The 17,405-nt window shown below is 41.4% G+C and overlaps 1 protein-coding gene across 5 annotated transcripts in view; it reads right to left on the bottom strand.

Annotated features, from left to right (window-relative positions):
* The window catches only part of PLCE1 (phospholipase C epsilon 1), a 344,763-nt gene that overhangs the window by 83,303 nt on the left and 244,055 nt on the right, over positions 1 to 17,405 (bottom strand). For all 5 annotated transcript variants that reach the window (XM_050802709.1, XM_050802707.1, XM_050802708.1 and 2 more), the window contains 3 exons: positions 16,005 to 16,150; positions 8,898 to 9,156; positions 7,093 to 7,298 (listed from right to left, as the gene is read on the bottom strand). In XM_050802709.1, the coding sequence (XP_050658666.1) occupies positions 7,093 to 7,298; positions 8,898 to 9,156; positions 16,005 to 16,150 (611 nt within the window). The remainder of the gene's footprint in view (positions 1 to 7,092; positions 7,299 to 8,897; positions 9,157 to 16,004; positions 16,151 to 17,405) is intronic.

Here is a 17,405-nt window from a genome sequence, read left to right as displayed (position 1 = left end):
GTGTCATTCTTATCACATCGTGTTGAGGGCACCCACTACCAACATGACTTCTCCCTGGTGATACTGACACTGATCACCTGGCTGAGGACCTGTGTGTCATGTGCCACTGTACAGTTACTACTACTATTATTAACTCATTTCCATACTCTACTCTTCGGAAAAAAGTCACCATGCCCAGCTCACTCTTAAGGCGTGGGGAGTTATGTTGCACTTCCTTGAAGGTGAAGAATCTACCTAAGTTATTGGAAATTCTTTTGCACAGAAGATGGATCTCTTCTCCCCCATTTGTTAGTTTATTTATCATTTACACATATCATTTACTTATATCAGTATGACCTCATGAATATTAAAACTTTGGGTGATTGATAATGTGATATCACTTTATTTATTTTATTGTTGTGGCCATTGGGAGCTCTTCCTGTTGGCTCTTGCATTCCTTTCACAGCTCCCATCACTGTGTTTCTTTTGAGCACTTCCTTACTACAACAAGATTCTCCAGGCTCATCTTGTATATTTTCTGCCCCAGTCCTAGAATCAACCACTGTAGGAGAAACCTTGCCTCCCTTTCTTGAAGAATGGTATTAGAAACCAAGATCTGGTCCGGGTGCAGTGACTCACACCTGTAATCCCAGCACTTTGGGAGGCCAAAACAGGTGACCCTCTTGAGGCCAGGAGTTCAAGACCAGCCTGGCCAACGTGGTGAAACCCCATCTCTACTAAAAATACAAAAATTAGCTGGGCGTGGTGGCAGGCACCTGTACTCCCAGTTACTTGGGAGGCTGAGGCACAAGAATTGCTTGAACCCAGGAGGCTGAGCTTGTAGTGAGCAGTGAGCTGGCATTGTGCCACTGGATTCCAGCCTGGGCAACAGAACAAGACTCTGTCAAAACAACAACAACCACAACAACAACCACCACCACCAAGATCTGGGGTTACATGATATTTTATACTCTTTTCCTAATGTTACTTCATATTATGAATTAATATTACTTCATTCACTTCATAAAAAGTGAAATAAAAAAATCATTTGTGTCTTATTTAGCTCCATCCCTCTGAAATTGCTCTCGGTAACACTGGAAAACCAATACTTATGTCCTTGTACACAATGGCTTCATATATGCCTGCTGCAGTCATCCTAGGTTTAATATTAAACATCACCACCTGTTTGCTGTGTGACCTCATTAAAACACTCAACCTCTCTGAGCCTCACTATTAGATGGCAAAAAGACAATGCTCATCTCATAGAATAATGGTGAAGATCAAATAAAATAACAGTTGGAAAGCACTTAGCACAGCACCTGTCTTGGTAAAGTATACTCATTAAATATAGGAAGACCAATTCCTTGCACTTTTCCTTTCTCGCTTTCTCTTCTCTAGGCTATCTCGGCCCAGCCGTTCCTCTAGAGGGGCTTTCTTTTTTTTCTTTTTGGAGAAGGAGTCTTGCTCTGTTGCCCAGGCTGGAGTGCAGTGGCATAATCTCAGCTCACTGCAACCTCCGCCTCCCGGGTTCAAGTGATTCTCCTGCCTCAGCCTCCCCAGTAGCTGGGATTACAGGTACCCGCCACCACACCCAGCTAATTTTTGTATTTTTAGTAGAGACGGGGTTTCACCATCTTGGCCAGGCTGGTCTTGAACTCCTGACCTTGTGATCCACCTGCCTCGGCCTCCCAAAGTGCTGGGATTGTAGGGGTGAGCCACCACGCCCGGCCAAGGGGCTTTCTTCCGGGACCATTTCCACATTCTCCATGTCCTACTTCTTGTTGTTGTTTTAAGAGCAAAAAGGATTCAATTGGTGAGTGTTAGTACCCATTAAAATACAACATGTAAATTTGGACATAGAACTTCTGATTTTAATCTAACAAGATAAATGGTGTTTTCCATATTCCATGTAATTTAAGTTCTGAGTTAAGTCAAGCATGTTCCAGTGAACTACTACAAGCATTATAAAAAAAACAGTGTCTGGAAAGAAAAATTATAAGGCTTTTCTGGAGCCTGTTTCTGCTGCTCAGAGATGAGGTAAGCTGGGAGAGAGGGGACGCTGTCTTTCTTGGAGTCAGTTTTTATTTTAGAATGCAAAAAAGAACTAATGCCAGATGGTAATAATTCCATTAAAAAGCAATCTTCCAGGGACTAATGCTCAAAATAAAATTGACAATTGTTCGTAATGAAATAAGTTCATTTCAAGCAGGAAACTAGTAGCTTTTGTCTCTTAGATGATATAGTGAATGTTATGCAATTTTGTGTCTGATTCTCTTAGAAGATAATTTCCTGTGAGTTTACAAGAAGGGATAAGGTGGAATGTTAAGACTTATTGAGGAACTATATAATGTTAACCGAAGATCAAAGATGTGGTTTACCAGCAAAGAAAATACCTTATCAAACTCAGGTTGTATGACTTAAGGAGAGGACCAAGGAGTAAAAATAGAAGAAAGGTTTTTATCCTACTCCTAAAAAGCTTCCATGGTATCCTTCAGTTAGAAACCATAGACAGATAAACACTTGTCTAATTTCCCTGATGAAAATTTTACACTGGGTGATTGACAGGTATTTGTTAACCTGGTTAAATATTTTCTTTGTAAGGGTTCGTTTGCTTCCTGCAAATTTAACATAATCCCTTGAACATGAATCACCACGTGATAAACAAGCCTAATTTAATTTTTTAAGATAGAAGTAAACCTATGTCCTTTCCAAAGGATCCTGCTACAGCTGTTCTCTCTAATAAAATCTAGTGTTTTTAATGCTCTCTTCTGGAAAATTCTTGCTTTTAATTAACCTAGCACCTTCCTTGACTATAAGCATTCTCTTATTATATCTAAGTAGTCTGTGGGTTTTGGAACCAGCCTGCCTGAATTGAAATCCTGGCCCTGCTACCTATGAGAGTAAAATGGAACTGTCATGAAGATTAAATAATTTAATATATGGAAAGAATTTAGGGCAGTGTTTGCTTAAACATAGGCTCTCAATAAACATTAGCATCTTAAATATTGCTAATATTGTTGTCTGGCTTGAGTTTACTAAGTTAATATTATAGAACAAAGCCATCCATACAAATGGAGATTCTCTGTAAAAATAGAGTCCAAGTTTCAAGTTGGGATTTAAGTGAGAAACAAGCCTAAGGTGAAAGTTGTGCAGGTAGTGGGAAAATGGCCTTTGTTACAAATCACAGACGCAAGATGGGTCTGAGGTGTTGGCCAGAGAAGTAGAGAGAGAGACAAATACAGAATCCCAGGTATCCCCAGCAAAGCCGGGGAGTGAGACTGTATGAAAATCTGGGCTGGGCTGAGGCAGCTGGTAGAGATAAAGGATGTTGTGAGTTGGGCATTGGTAAGGCTGAGGCCTGCCTGCATCTTTCCCCGTGGAGAATAACTGATTTCCTATCATTTTATGATTTGGGACATCCACATGCATACTGTGTGTGTGTGTGGTTAATCCTGGTAACTATTATCTTTTCTCAGATATTCTGCTTAGCTTTCTTTTTTTCCTATCCCTGTGGGGTTGGATTATCGTCCAGGCGTGCCTCTAATCAGAGGCTATTGCGATAGAAGGACACAGAAAAGACCTCTTTGCAGTAAGGGAGAGGAGGATGACTGAGGGTTCTTCTGAAATGTTGACTGCTACCAAGGGTGTCCACACCTAAGTGCTGGAGCCCCCTGTATTAGTCCATTTTCACACTGTTATAAAGAACTGCCCGAGACTGGGTAATTTATGAAGGAAAGAGGTCTAATTAACTCACAGTTCAGCATGGCTGTGGAGGCCTCAGGAAACTTACAATCACGGTGGACGGTGAAGGGAAAGCAAGGCACCTTCTTCACAAGGTGGCAGGAAGGAGAATGAATGCAGGAGGAACAACCACACACTTATAAAACCATCAGATCTCCTGAGAACTCACTATCCTGAAAACACATGGGAGAAACCGCCCCCATGATTCAATTACCTCCACCTGGTCTCTCCCTTGACACGTGGGGATTATAGGGATTACAATTCAAGATGAGATTTTGGCTGGAGGCACAACCAAACCAGAACTTCAGCTTGGCATTTTAAAGGTGTGATGCACACATTAATCATGATAGGCACCATTTATATTGGCACTTAGAGTGTGCCATGCATTTTGCTTAATTTATATGCATCTCTCACATAATCCTCACAAAAACCCTATCAAGTAGTATTGTCATTTCCGGTTTACAGATGACAAAACTGAGGCTTAGTAAGATTCAGCTACCTACCTAGGTGACAGAAATAGTAAGAGGTGGTGTCAAAATTCAGTCCCAGGCAATGTGACTGGAAGGTTTGAGTTCTTAATCAGCTCAAGCAGCCTCCATTGTAGGTTTCTGTCATCATCTACTTATATCTCATTTCTCCAAATGTACAAATCCTTCTTAAGGTGCAGCATGCCAAAGAGGGTCAACAATATTGAAAATGACGACAATAAGAACTTGCAGCTCCTATATGACTCTATACTCTTCTCTACACACCTTCATACTCCTCATTTCTATTTCCCAACAATGGTGCCGCATGCTACTCTGAGGTCTCCATGCCTTTGTATGTTTTTAAACATACAAATGCATAGCTTATTTATTCTTTAGGCTCATAAACAAAAAAGTAATTATTAATGAGCATTATAATTCATATGAAATGTAATTGCAATGCTTTCAGAATTCAGATGTTCCTAATCTTCAGGAGTTAGACATAAAAAGAGGCTGAGGTTAGCCCCTCTACAATCAAAAGAAATGCCTTAAACATTGCAGGACAAAGGATTCTCCCCTGTGACTGAACAAATGGTGAGGCTCATGACCCAGCTCTACTGTTTATTAGTCAGATAAGTGACTTCAGCTCGCTAGGCACAACTTCTTCATCTGTAAAGAAGTCAGATAAGCCTACTTGAAGACCCCATTGACATTTCAAGATTTTTTCAGCTCAATTCCCTCCCTGCCGAGACCTTGAAGTTTGTTTTGTTGTTGTTGTTGTAGAGACAGGGTTTCACCATGTTGCCCAGGCTGCTCTTGAATTCCTGGGCTCAAGTGATCTACCTGCCTTGGCCTCCCAAAGGGCTGGGATTACAGGCCTAAGCCACTGGGCCCAGCAAAAAGAAATCTTGAACTTTTTATAATCAGTTTTTGAGGTTTCTATGAGTGTTTCTAGTGGTTTTCTGGCAGAAGTAGCTGTGAGGTTTGTGAAGAATTATAAGAGCACCCTGTAGGTGGGGTAAACCAAAGGACCATGAGATTGTCCCTTCTTTCTTTGCTGTAGTTTTCTCAGGGCTGGTGGTTGCCAAGTGAACAGGGGCTAGAGGTTGCTGTTTGTAGAGTCTCTGTTTCAGTCAGATCAACAAAGCACAGCTCCTATGGGCTTTTCAATCTGCACGTCTTTGGCAGACATAACCCTGCACTGGACATTTTAACATGGGGCTCTCAATCAGGAATGGATTCCCAAGTCCCGGCAAATGGCCACAGAAGTAGTGCTTGCTGATCTGGTTTTGGTGAATTCCATTAAACAGTCCTACCACCTATCTTGTGTGTTGAGGTTCCTTTCAGAGTAGCAGTCACTTGAGGTAAGGAAGCTATCACTGGCACTTAAGTACACAAGTTTCAAAGTGAGGATTTCAATATGACTTCACAGGTTTTATAAAAGAAATATTTGCATTTTTGTGTTTTTCTCCCCTTCTAAGAGTGCTCGCAGCAGGGTTTGGAAAATGGGCAGTGGAAGAGAAATGTTCTTAGGATGTAGAAGATAAAATGATTAGGAAGAAGACAAGAGACTGTGGAGAAAATTAGAGACAACAATTTCATAACAGGTGAAAATGATGCAAGAAAGTTACCACTTGAAGGAACTCCAAGGGAAAGGAAAGGATAGTCTAGGGGTCTGACACTCAGTAAAAGTGGCAGTCCTGAAGGTATTTTAGAAAGGTCAAATGACATACACACACGCACAAACACACACACAGCCCCAGATGAAGGTTATTGTAAAAAAAGCCATATGAAATTCATTATTTTATCTATTTCTATCCGATAGGGTTTAAGGAAGGAATTTCAGCCAGATACAGTACGAGGAAAAGGCATTTTTCTCCCAAACATCTGTTTAATTTTTCTTACAAATATTGTGAAACTTATAAAGAATTGTGATTTCCTCTTTCCTGTTACTGCTAGGAATCTCAGAACAAAATGTAGTCACTCTATAGACTATATAACATACATTTTTGTATGTTTTATTTTCTCCTATTCTTATTTTTCTTTAATATCCTCAATTATTCATATTTATTCTTAAAAGCATCTACAAAATCTTTTATTGGAAGAAATAGATATATACATAGATGCTGAGAGAGAGAGAGAGAGAGATTAAGAACTTAAATGGCTCTGAGAGGCTTTCTGTGCAGATGTGCTTATTTGTAGAGGTCTTCTCTCTATGTATAGATTGCCACTAATGTTAGCAAACTGTTAAGTGAAAAATCTTTGAAACAATCTCTGAACAACTGGAATTACTGAACAATTAAAAAACCTGCAGATGCCTTGTGTGTGTAGGGTTAATTTTACCTCAACTTACAGAGCAGCGTTTCTCAAAGTGAGATCATTAACCCTCGACTTAGAATCACCCAGAGGTTGGGAGAGGTAAAAATACTGATTTCTAGATATCACCCAGACCTAACTAAGTCAGTAGATTTGATTTAAAAGTATCTTAATACCCACCCCAGTACCCCACCCAAGAATTAAAAAAAACCACTGTTACAAAAACTAGGAAATAAAAGATCACAGCTCTCCTCCTGAAATTTAATGTGTTGAATTCTTAGAAATGGCAGGATAGCTCTAGGTTTGTTTGCTTGTTTTTTTTTTTTTTTTTTTTTTTTTTTTTTTTTTAAAGGGGTAATAGATGGTAAGAAGTTAAATTATGAGCAGTAATTTTAGAACAAAGCAGCACAATGAGAGAAGTAAATTTGAATTTGGAATTGGTAAAGTTTGAAGATAAAGAAGTGTGGCTTAATGATAAAAGTGGCAGGTTTTGATGAGGTGTCCATCTGAAACTAAGCTGAAGTAGGAAAGAACTCATCAACAGGAAAAAAGAAGACATGAGCATTCCTCACTTTTAACGTGTAAAACTTACTGCCATCGGCTTTTATCCTTCAAGGAACTTTTCCTGGAGCTGTTCCCTTCACTGGGGCTGTCCTCCTCGTCTGTCTCCAGACTTCGACTGCAGCTCCGGATGACCTGAAAGATGCTGTTGACAGTGGACTCCTTCTCCGAATTCTTTAAGCCATTTTGTCCCACTCGTTGTAAGAAATTATCTTGTCCACTGTAATCTGCTACAAACTACAGAAAAATATATCGAGAATTTGCTATTGCAACTTAATGTGCCTGGATAACCTACTTGGCTAGGGAAAAGAAATCATAACGTAATAAATAATGGCATTTGTGCCTATTTTATGGGAAAGAAAACAAGAGCCTCCAGGAAAAACATTTTTTCGTTTCACCACATGAAATATCAAAATTCACCCTTGTTTCCACTGAGACAACTTTAATCCCTCTAGGAATCGACACTCCACTTCAAATTTAAAACACAAAAAACAATATTATTTCAGGGCTCCCTAAGGAGAAGGTTAGCCAATTTGCAGAGGAAGGGCATAGTTATTTTATCCTTATAGTGAGAATTGAGAAAAACCATGAGTAAAGTATGCTATTCTACGGAACCAGATAAAATGACTGGGCCCAAGCAAAACACTGAGAAGGGGTGATGTTTTGCTTTATTGCTCATGTGTTGTATAATAACACAGCGGCTTCTTCCTAGTTTTTGAGCTCTTTAAGCTCTTATTGTTTGTACAGTTGATCAGGAAGCTTCTCCCATCAGAGGTGAGAGCTGTGTCTGGGATAAGAGATGCGGAGTTCCCTCTTCTTAAGACGTGAGGAAGCTGGAGGGGTGTGGCCTGGGAGGCTTCCTTTAAGCATTCTCCTCCATTTCTTGCCCTTTTATCCTAGCTCATAACCCAGAGAGATGCGGTGGTGTTGCCTGTACCTGTCAGGGGTTCTTAAGTCTTCCTGATATCAGGTGATGCCTTTGCTCCCAGGTGACACAGAAGAGGCTGAAGGTTGAAGAGAGTCTTCCCACTCCATGGAGAAGGCGTGTACATGACTGTGTGTGTGTGTGTGTGTGTGTGTGTGTGTGTGTGTGTGAGAAACGTCAGTAGTAGGTTCTGTCATCATGGCAGGAATAATCCTAGATTTGGGTTTGGTCCCAGGTAAGGGACTTCTCAAAATCTCCATAAGCTTCTTTCCATTTTAGTAACTTCTTTCATTTTTAAACACCTTAGAGAGAGGTTTCCTTATCCTTTCCCTCCAGTTTCTCAATTCCCCGTCTCTCCAATGCCCAATGCCTTGGGTCAAAGCTCACACTATCCCTTCTGCTCTGGGAATCAGGAACAGGAGGCAATGAACCTGGGAGGAACGAGGCTCTGGGGATCAGGAGCCTGGAACTTGTCTCTACATGCATCTTCAGGCTCTCTAGCATCTTCCCACAAAGGATGAAAATAAAGCAGTTTTTTCTTCCACTGATGTGGAAAACTTAATACTGTCATTTGACTTTCTTTATCTCCTGCATCCAGACATTCCCACCCAATAAGAAAAACCTGTCAATCTTTAAAAACCACCAGAAAACAACGCCCTTTTTGACTTGTACTTACACATTAAACCTAATACATTAAAACTAATTTCACAATACTATGTCCCATACAGTGCTAGTCCCACACATTCTTTTCCACAGAACTTCCAAGGATCTATGTGCTACCCAGAAACAATATAACAATTATTAACCTTGTGTTCAATCAGCGATCATTTCTTTGGTGAGCACAGACAGGGCCTGATGAGACAGCCAGCAACAGTGGCTCTTCAGGCCAGGATGATTGTGAAAGGCCTTACCTCTAAAGTTTCTTCTTGGGAATTGTACCGCGGGCATATCTTCATGAGGCCAGAGGCGCCGTCAAGCACTTCACAGAGCTCCTTAAGAAACACTCCACAGAACGGAACCACCTTACAGCCAGGGATGTGCAGGGCACGTGTCACCACCTTTCTGTACTCACAAGAGGACTCATGCTGGGCCATAGCATCCTTCAGGCTCCTCATGGTCTCAATATCAGACTGGTCCATAAACTGCCACATTTTTAAAACTTTTCTTGACCTATTGCGAGTAAATGACGTTTTTTAGACTGAAGAAGAAATAATATAGTTTACAGCAAGGAGCCTAAATTCCATACAAATTCATTCTCTTTACCAAGTTTTTTTTTTTTTGGTGGAGTCTCACTCTGTTGGCCCAGGCTGGAGTGCAGTGGCGTGATCTCGGCTCACTGGGTTCAAGTAATTCTCCTGCCTCTGCCTCCCCAGTAGCTGGGATTACAGGCATGCACCACCATGCCCGGCTAATTTTTGTATTTTTAGTAGAGATGGGGTTTTGCCATGTTGGCCAGGCTGGTCTCGAACTCCTGACCTCAGGTGACCCAAGTGCCTCAGCCTCTCAAAGTGCTGGGATTACAGGCCACCACGCCCCGCCCCAAGAGTTCTTTACTTGTTAATATTTGTGTAGGGTTCCTATCCCCACCTACTTCCCCAGATAATATGAATAATACTTTTGTAAATTGAAACTAAAAATTAAATAGGACAGATACAAACACAAATAGGGATATGGGATATGTTAGTTATAGAAGCTGGGCACTGAATGTAGGTTTGCGTTTTTCTGGCAGCTATGGCCAAAGAGGGAAAGTAGAGGGTAATATGGTTTGTACAGATATTGGTGGAGGAGGACTGCCTGGGGAAACCTGGCCCATCTGGTCCTCTTGATCTTTTAAATATTACTCTTGGATTAATCCAGCCCCTTAGTGATCAACATGAAGCCTATTGTTTTCACCTCTTCCATAGAATTGATTTTTACTGAATCAAGCTTTGACATGAAGCCACCAGCTCATTTTTGGGGACCTTGTTGTAAAGTATTATTTGCATAACAGGATGTTAAGTGGGACTTTCCCTATTCTGAAACTCCTGCTGAGACCCACAGGTGACAGTGCACCACACCTTTTAAAGAGAGGCCCTCACAAGGTGTTACCTGAACTGCTTTGCCCAGAGTGGTCTCCCACTCTCCTTTGGCCCATGCAGAGAAAGTGGATCTGAGCAGATAGCTTGGGAATATTTCTCTGGGGGCAATTGTGGGAGGGCTCACCTTTCTGTAAGAGGACAAGGTCACCCCAAGTGAATTCCATGGAGACACTGACCTGTGTCCTGGGCAGTCTGTGGATCACAAGAACTGGTGCATGAATCTTGCCTAAAGATTTGAGGCTAGCTGGAGCTGCCTGATGGCAAAGGGAGAGAAAAGATTCCAGTAGATATGTCCTGTGCTTGCACAGTTGGGAGGGCAATGTGCTGACTATTTCCTGTGAGTCAGGAGGGGATACTGTGCAAAGAGGTGGGGCTGGAGCTGTCCTGAAGGGTCTGCCTGCCAAAAGATGAGACCCTAGCAGAAAGGGTCTGTGAGGACAGGACCTGGGGGGGCGGTGAGGAATAAGAGGTTGACCAGAGGGTACACTGCATTTTGCTAGGTAATGCTGCAGTGGGGAGGTGGAAAAAATTAGAGAGAGTAACTAGTAAGAAAACCTAAAAGCACCCTCCATTGGTCTCTGTGAGGGCACCAAGGCCAGCACAACTGCCCCGTCAAGTAAGACTCTGTGCTCCCTCTATCCCCATCCTTTCCCCTCTCCTCTCCTGTCCACTTTTTTTCTGTAGACATCCAGTTGCAGGGAAAAGTAAGAAAAAAAGACAAATTATATCTTCCCCACTACTACAAGTCTCTGAGACTGCTTGTGTTGTGAAACACAGAGAAAGGAAGAAGATATATATTGAATGAGATATTAAAATTTTGATTTAGATTAACTGGATTACAAAATCACTGTGTAATATATAAGACATCCAAAGACATAAAGAAGTACAACATGACAAACACCCACGTGCCAATCTCTCAGTTTAAAAAATCAAACATCAACAATGTGGTTGAGGCCCTAGTGTATTCCTCCAAGAGCACATACTCTATTCTTCCCTCACCAGACAGGACCACCACTGGGACTTTGGGGTTCTCCTTTCCTTAAAATTCTTCGTACTTTTTCAACATATGCATCTATCACCAAGCAAGTTACAGAATTGTGTATTTTTAAACTTTATGTAAATAGTATCACATGGTAGATACTCTTAGACCGAGGGTCCCCAGCCCCTGGGCCGCAGACCAGTACCGGTTCATGGCCTGTTAGGAACTGGGCCGCACAGCAGGAGATGAGCAGTGGGTGAGCAAGCTTTACAGCTTGAGCTCTGCCTGCTGTCAGATTAGCAGCGGCATTAGATTCTCATAGGAGCGCAAACCCTACTGTGAACTGCACATGTAAGGGATCTAGGTTGCATGCTCCTCATGAGAATCTAATGCCTGATGATCTGAGGGGGAACAGTTTCATCCAAAAACCATTTCCCCCCACCCCCACATCCCCAGTCTGTGGAAAAATTGTCTTCCATGAAACTGGTCTCTGGTGCTAAAAAGGCTGGGGATCCCTGTCTTAAACAACTTGTTTTTTGTTTTTTTAAACAGCCTTAAGTTTGCAAGACTCATTCATGTTCAAGAGCACAGGAGAATGAGATTGTGTGTTAATTGGGAAAGTGACTGGAAAAGCTACAGGATCTCTCAATGTAGCATAATCCAGGGTCGGGGGAGGGAGAGCCGGTTGGAAGCTTTGAAAGGCAATCAGATCAGAAAAGTAAAAGCATACTATGATTTCATCCTACTAAATCCAGCTTGTCCTATAACTGGATTCTTATAAGACAGTGAGAATTCTTTTTTGGGGAATGAAGTGGGGGTAAAAACAAATGAAGTGAATGAATGAGACATGGTTCTCACTGGTTTCTTATTGTGTGAGTAATGGAGTAGTTATGGTTCACTTGGGGGCAAAGGGCAAACTTCAGCAAAGATCAATTCTTCATTGTTGAATTGAGAATTGACACTATTTTAAAATCTTTTATTCACCTTTATGATTATAAAGATACTAGATACTCATTGTAGAAAATCTAGAAAATATCAAAAATATAGCAAACCCACTTATAATTCTACCATACACAGACATTCCTTCCAGTATTTATCTTATTCTTATCTATATGGGTATATAAATATTGCTGAGGTTATTCAGGATAGAGAGCTTTGTTCCCAGATAGATTCATGTATTATGTGTCACCTGCTTTCCAATGATATAAAAACTTTTCAGGCCAGGTGCAGTGGCTCATGCCTATAATCTCAGCACTTTGGGAGGCTGAGGCAGGGGAGATCACTTGAAGCCAGGAGCTCCAGACCAACCTAGGAAATGCAGAAAGACTCCATTTCTTAAAAAAATTTAAAAAATAGCTATTGTGCTTGTACACTCCTTGTAGACCTAGCTACTTGGAAGCCAAAGTGGGAGGATTGCTTAAGCCCAGGGTAAGAGGTTACAGTGAGCTATGATCCTGCCCCTGCACTCCAGCCTGGGTGATAGAGTAAGATCTTATCTCTTAAAAATTTGTTTTTTTACCTCATGCCTGTAATCCTAGCACTTTGGGAGGCTGAGGCGTGTGGATCACTTGAGGTCAGGAGTTCAAGATCAGTCTGGCCAACATGTTGAAATTCCGTCTCTAGTAAAAATACAAAAAAATTAGCAGGGTGTGGTGGCAGGTGCCTGTAATCCCAGCTACTTGGGTGGGTGAGGCAGAAGAATTGCTCAAACCTGGGAGGTGGAGGTTGCAGTGAGCCAAGATTGCACCATTGCACTCCAGCCTGGGCAACAGAGTGAGACTCCGTTTCAAAAAAAAAATGTTTTGTTTACAAACATCATTTTTGATGGCTATTTAATATTCCATTATCTGGATGCAGCATATTATTTCCTTTAACTATTTTCCTATGTTGTTCACTTGGGTTATTTTAAACTGGCACAATAACTAAGTAAATATTCTTGATTGTAAATCTTTGTACTTCTTACTAGTGGCTTAAAAGAGCTAAGAATTTAGAGGAGGCAAAATGTACAATGTCTATAAAAAACCAAAGTCACTTAACAACAAGTATGCTTTCTCTTCCCATTTAATTGCTTAAAAAATAAAAAAAATCGGCCGGGCGCGATGGCTCACACCTGTAATCCCAGCACTTTGGGTGGCCGAGGTGGGCGGATCACCCGAGGTTGGGAGTTCGAGAGCAGCCTGACCAATAGGGAGAAACCCCATCTCTACAAAAAAAAAAAAAAAAAAAAATACAAAATTAGCTGGGCGTGGTGGTGTATGCCTGTAATCCCAGCTACTTGGGAGGCTGAGGCAGGAGAATTGCTTGAACCTGGCAGGCGGAGGTTGCAGTGAGCCGAGATCATGCCATTGCACTCCAGCGTGGGCAACAAGAGCGAAACTGTCTCAAAAAATAAAATAAAATAAAATAAAATAATCTCTATTATGTTGATAATAGTTAATTGCTTGGAACCTAAACACTTTCAAGCCTAAAAATGCACACATAAGCTCTGCCTCCATAATCATTGCAACGTAACGGTATCTGGCCACTTATCTCCTGTGTACAGAATAGCTGTCAACAAAAAACCTCTTATACCTGGTACTTTCACCTATTTATCTGTAAAGATCAGTTTAGTTTTAAGCCAAACACAGGAGCATGAAACTAGGCAGCAGTGGATCTGGGGTATGAGCCAAAATGCATTGGGATCAGTGTTGAGGTCTGTCCTGGTTTGAGATTATTCCCCATTTAGGGAAATCACCAGACTTTACGGTCTTCTTGGATTTTGGATTTAAACTCAGCTGAATCTTACAGTCCCATTCATGTATGACCTCCATAGGTCATTCTGAGGCCATTCTTGTAATAAGAGAATCTAGAACATGGTATGTGGCAGCCGGCCTCCAAGACGGCCTCCCATGGTCCACACCTCCTGATTTTGTGGCTTTGTGCAGTCCCTACCCACAAGGAGTCCATGCTGGTCCTACGTGATCAGTACAATATGGCAGGAGTGACTGTGTGTGATTCCTGAGGCTCGCATCACAGCCTCTGCCTCCCTCTCTTGGATTGTTCACTTCGGAAGGAGCCAGTCACTGTGCTGTAATGACAGTCATGTTGTGGGGTCAGGAAGCGAGGTCCCTGGCCAACAGCCAGCACCAACTTGCCAGACACAGAATGATAAGCATCATTAAAATAAAATAACTTTATCAAAATATGATAATTATTTTCTTAAAAGAAATGTAATACACATTTTCTTTTTTCTTTTTTGTTTTCTGAGACAGAGTTTCCCTCTTATTGCCCAGACTGGAGTGCAATGGCACGATCTCTGCTCACTGTGACCTCCGCCTCCTGGGTTCAAGTGATTCTCCTGCCTCAGCCTCCTGAGTAGCTGGGATTATAGGCACCTGCTACCACGCCCAGCTAATTTTTGTATTTTTAGTAGAGATGGTGTTTTACCATGTTGGCCAGGTTGGTCTTGAACTCCTGACCTCAGGTGATCTACCCACCTTAGCCTCCCAAAGTGCGGGGATTACAGGTGTGAGCCACCGTGCCCAGCCTACATGTTTTCTTTATAGAAAATTGATCACAAAGAGAATCAAAATCATCTGGATACAGCCTTCTATTCTCCAAGGCTTTTTTTTTTTTTTTTTCCACTTTTTCCTTCTTTTGAGCCATGCCTTATGCATTTGTATGACTATCTTAAATGTCAAGGACATGATCATTTGGGTTTACTCTTAGTTAAGAAAGTTGAAAAGGACAAAAAAAAAAAAAAAAATTAGAACTCTGGGAGCTGTCATCTCCTCCCCCAACCCAGAATCCCTACATAGGGACCTGGAGAATCAAAGAAAAATCTCAGTAATGTTTTGAAGTAAAATTCATTTGTAGTGAGAACCCTCATGAGGATGGTGAATCTCAGGAAGCAATAACAATAATAATAACAATAACTGCTCTTTATGAGGCCTTACCATACGCCAGGCACAGGTGTCAAATACTTTATATTATTTCACTGAATTCTACCTAAACATGTAGGTGCTTTTATCCCCATTTTGCAGACAAAATAACTGAGGCTCAATGAAGTCAAGTAGCTTGCCTGGATCACACAGCTATTCCTTGGGGGAACCAGGATTTGATTCCCTGTGATTCTGACTTAAGAACTCATGCTTTTCTTCCTCACATACCATGCTGCCTCCCATAGGAGTAAGAATAGTTACTTTATGCCAGGTAACTGAGGCTAAAAGGGGATAAAGCAGGCGACTTGATGAACAGGATGGTGATTTTGTTATTAGCTTGATGGAAAAGGCATAAGAGCAGGATATCATAGTGGTCAAGATCATAGGCTCCGAAATCAAGGTTGCCTGCATTCCCAGCAATGCCAGGTGACCTTGGGTGAATGACTTAATTTCTCTTAACCTTAGCTTCCTCTTTTGTATAATGTGGGAATAATAATAGTATCTACCTGATAAACCTGTTTTGAGAATTAAAAGATACAATATAGGGAATGTGCATAGCCCATACTTGACATAAAGTGTTTGATAATAATGAGAGCTGGCATTATTGGAGGCCTGTTGTCAATGCTAGCCACTGTAATTACTAAGGGCAGTTGGTGGTCTATAGCATACAGCACTGGAACACTACATAAGGCAGGCCTGAAAAGAGACAGGTAACAGTGGGGTTTATAGGACAGGAAGGGGAATAGTCAATGGTGGGGTTGATGGGTTATGCAACCAAGTAATTTCACTTGGGTTGGCCAAGAACACAGAATCACAGCAGATCCAGTGAAGTAGGATTGTGACTGGCCCACAGGGGCTGAATTCTGCAGCATCTTTGAGGGACAGGGCCTTTGGTGCTGAAAGAAGATAATACATTTCCCAAGATAATAATTTCCAATTACCTGGCTTGGGTAAAGGTGACTCCATGGACAATTAACTCAGAGCCATTTAGGTGATGAGAAGCAACTGTGCCAAGATAACCGTATTCCCCACTGACTATACCTGAGGCCAGCCAAGAACTCCATGACAGCGTTGTAGTTGCCCATGTTCCAGCAGCACTTGGCCACATGCACCAAATATGAAAAGACTTCTCGCTTCTCCTCCATGGAGCCTGCCGTGAGGATCAGCCACGTCACCCAGGAGCTCACCTAGAAAACACACAGAGACATTCACGGGAATTATGTCCTAGAAGTTTGGCATTTTTTTTCCCAAAAGTATTCTTTGTTTTTCTAAAAATACTAATTTGGTATTAGGAAATGAAAGACCTATAGGTCCTTAATCTCTTGTAACTCTCTCTTTATTTTCTTTAAAACAAGAAGGCTAAAAAAGGCAATTCATAAAATCCTTTGATCGAAAAAATGTCTTGAGACTATAAGAAAATAAGGCCTAAGGATAATTTTGATTGAAAGATATTTGACTGATGGACATTAAAATGAAATGTACTTAACCCATCAATTAAAGACATTTACTAAGTATTAAAATACATAATATCAAATGAAAAATAAAAACATTTTTAAACGATCTTTTACAAATGCCTTATCTATTATGCTCCTCAAATGACAAAATAATATGAACAAATATTTATAGAGCACTTATTATGTGCCAGGAACCATTCTAAGCACTTTACCTATATTACCTCACTTATCTCTCACAACAATTCTAAGAGTCAGGGACTGCTATTGTCCTCAGGGATGTGTGTAAGGTCTTCAACCACACTGATGGTAGCAAAGCCTAGGTTTGAACTTAGGGTGTCTGCTCCAGAGGTTGCACTATCAACCACTCACAAATGCCTGATGTGTTTACACAAACTCTAATGTTCTCCAGTTCTGGGCTTAAAGTTCTTCTAATGCAATTTGTTTTTCCTGCTACACAGACTGGAGGATATTTTAAAATGATCCATGTCTACACCCTCCCCTTATGATATGCAGCCTCTAAATCATCTTCTTCTGATCTAAGATTTTTTTGCTGCCACCTTTTCTTTTGTGCTTGGATGCTGGTGTCCACCTAAGTTACCTTCTCTATCCTGACTAGCATGTGGGTTGATAAACTTGATTGTTAACAGAACCAAAGTCTTGGTCTTGACTTCACATGGCCCTACTAGCTCTGCTTGGTTCAGCATCAGCGCTGAAGCCTGAGCAGCGACACTTTTCTCTGGCCTAAGTGAGAGAGGCCAGAACAGAGAGTTTATGGTGACCCATGACAACTGCAGGAAATAAGAGCTCAAGGTCTATAGCATACCGCGTATAAGTGGATAAAATGATAAGAATTAATGGCATTGAGTGCTGGCAGCAACCACAGAGGGCAGTGCAACCCCATTTTTCCAGATCGAGAATCCACGGCTCATGGGAGAAGTGACTTTTCAAGGTCACAATTCTTGTTGATATCAAAAGTAGAGCTCCCAGC

The sequence above is a fragment of the Macaca thibetana genome, chromosome 9 (genome assembly GCF_024542745.1).
Source record: "Macaca thibetana thibetana isolate TM-01 chromosome 9, ASM2454274v1, whole genome shotgun sequence".
Taxonomy (NCBI): domain Eukaryota; kingdom Metazoa; phylum Chordata; class Mammalia; order Primates; family Cercopithecidae; genus Macaca; species Macaca thibetana.
This window is presented reverse-complemented; position numbering and strand designations above follow the sequence as displayed.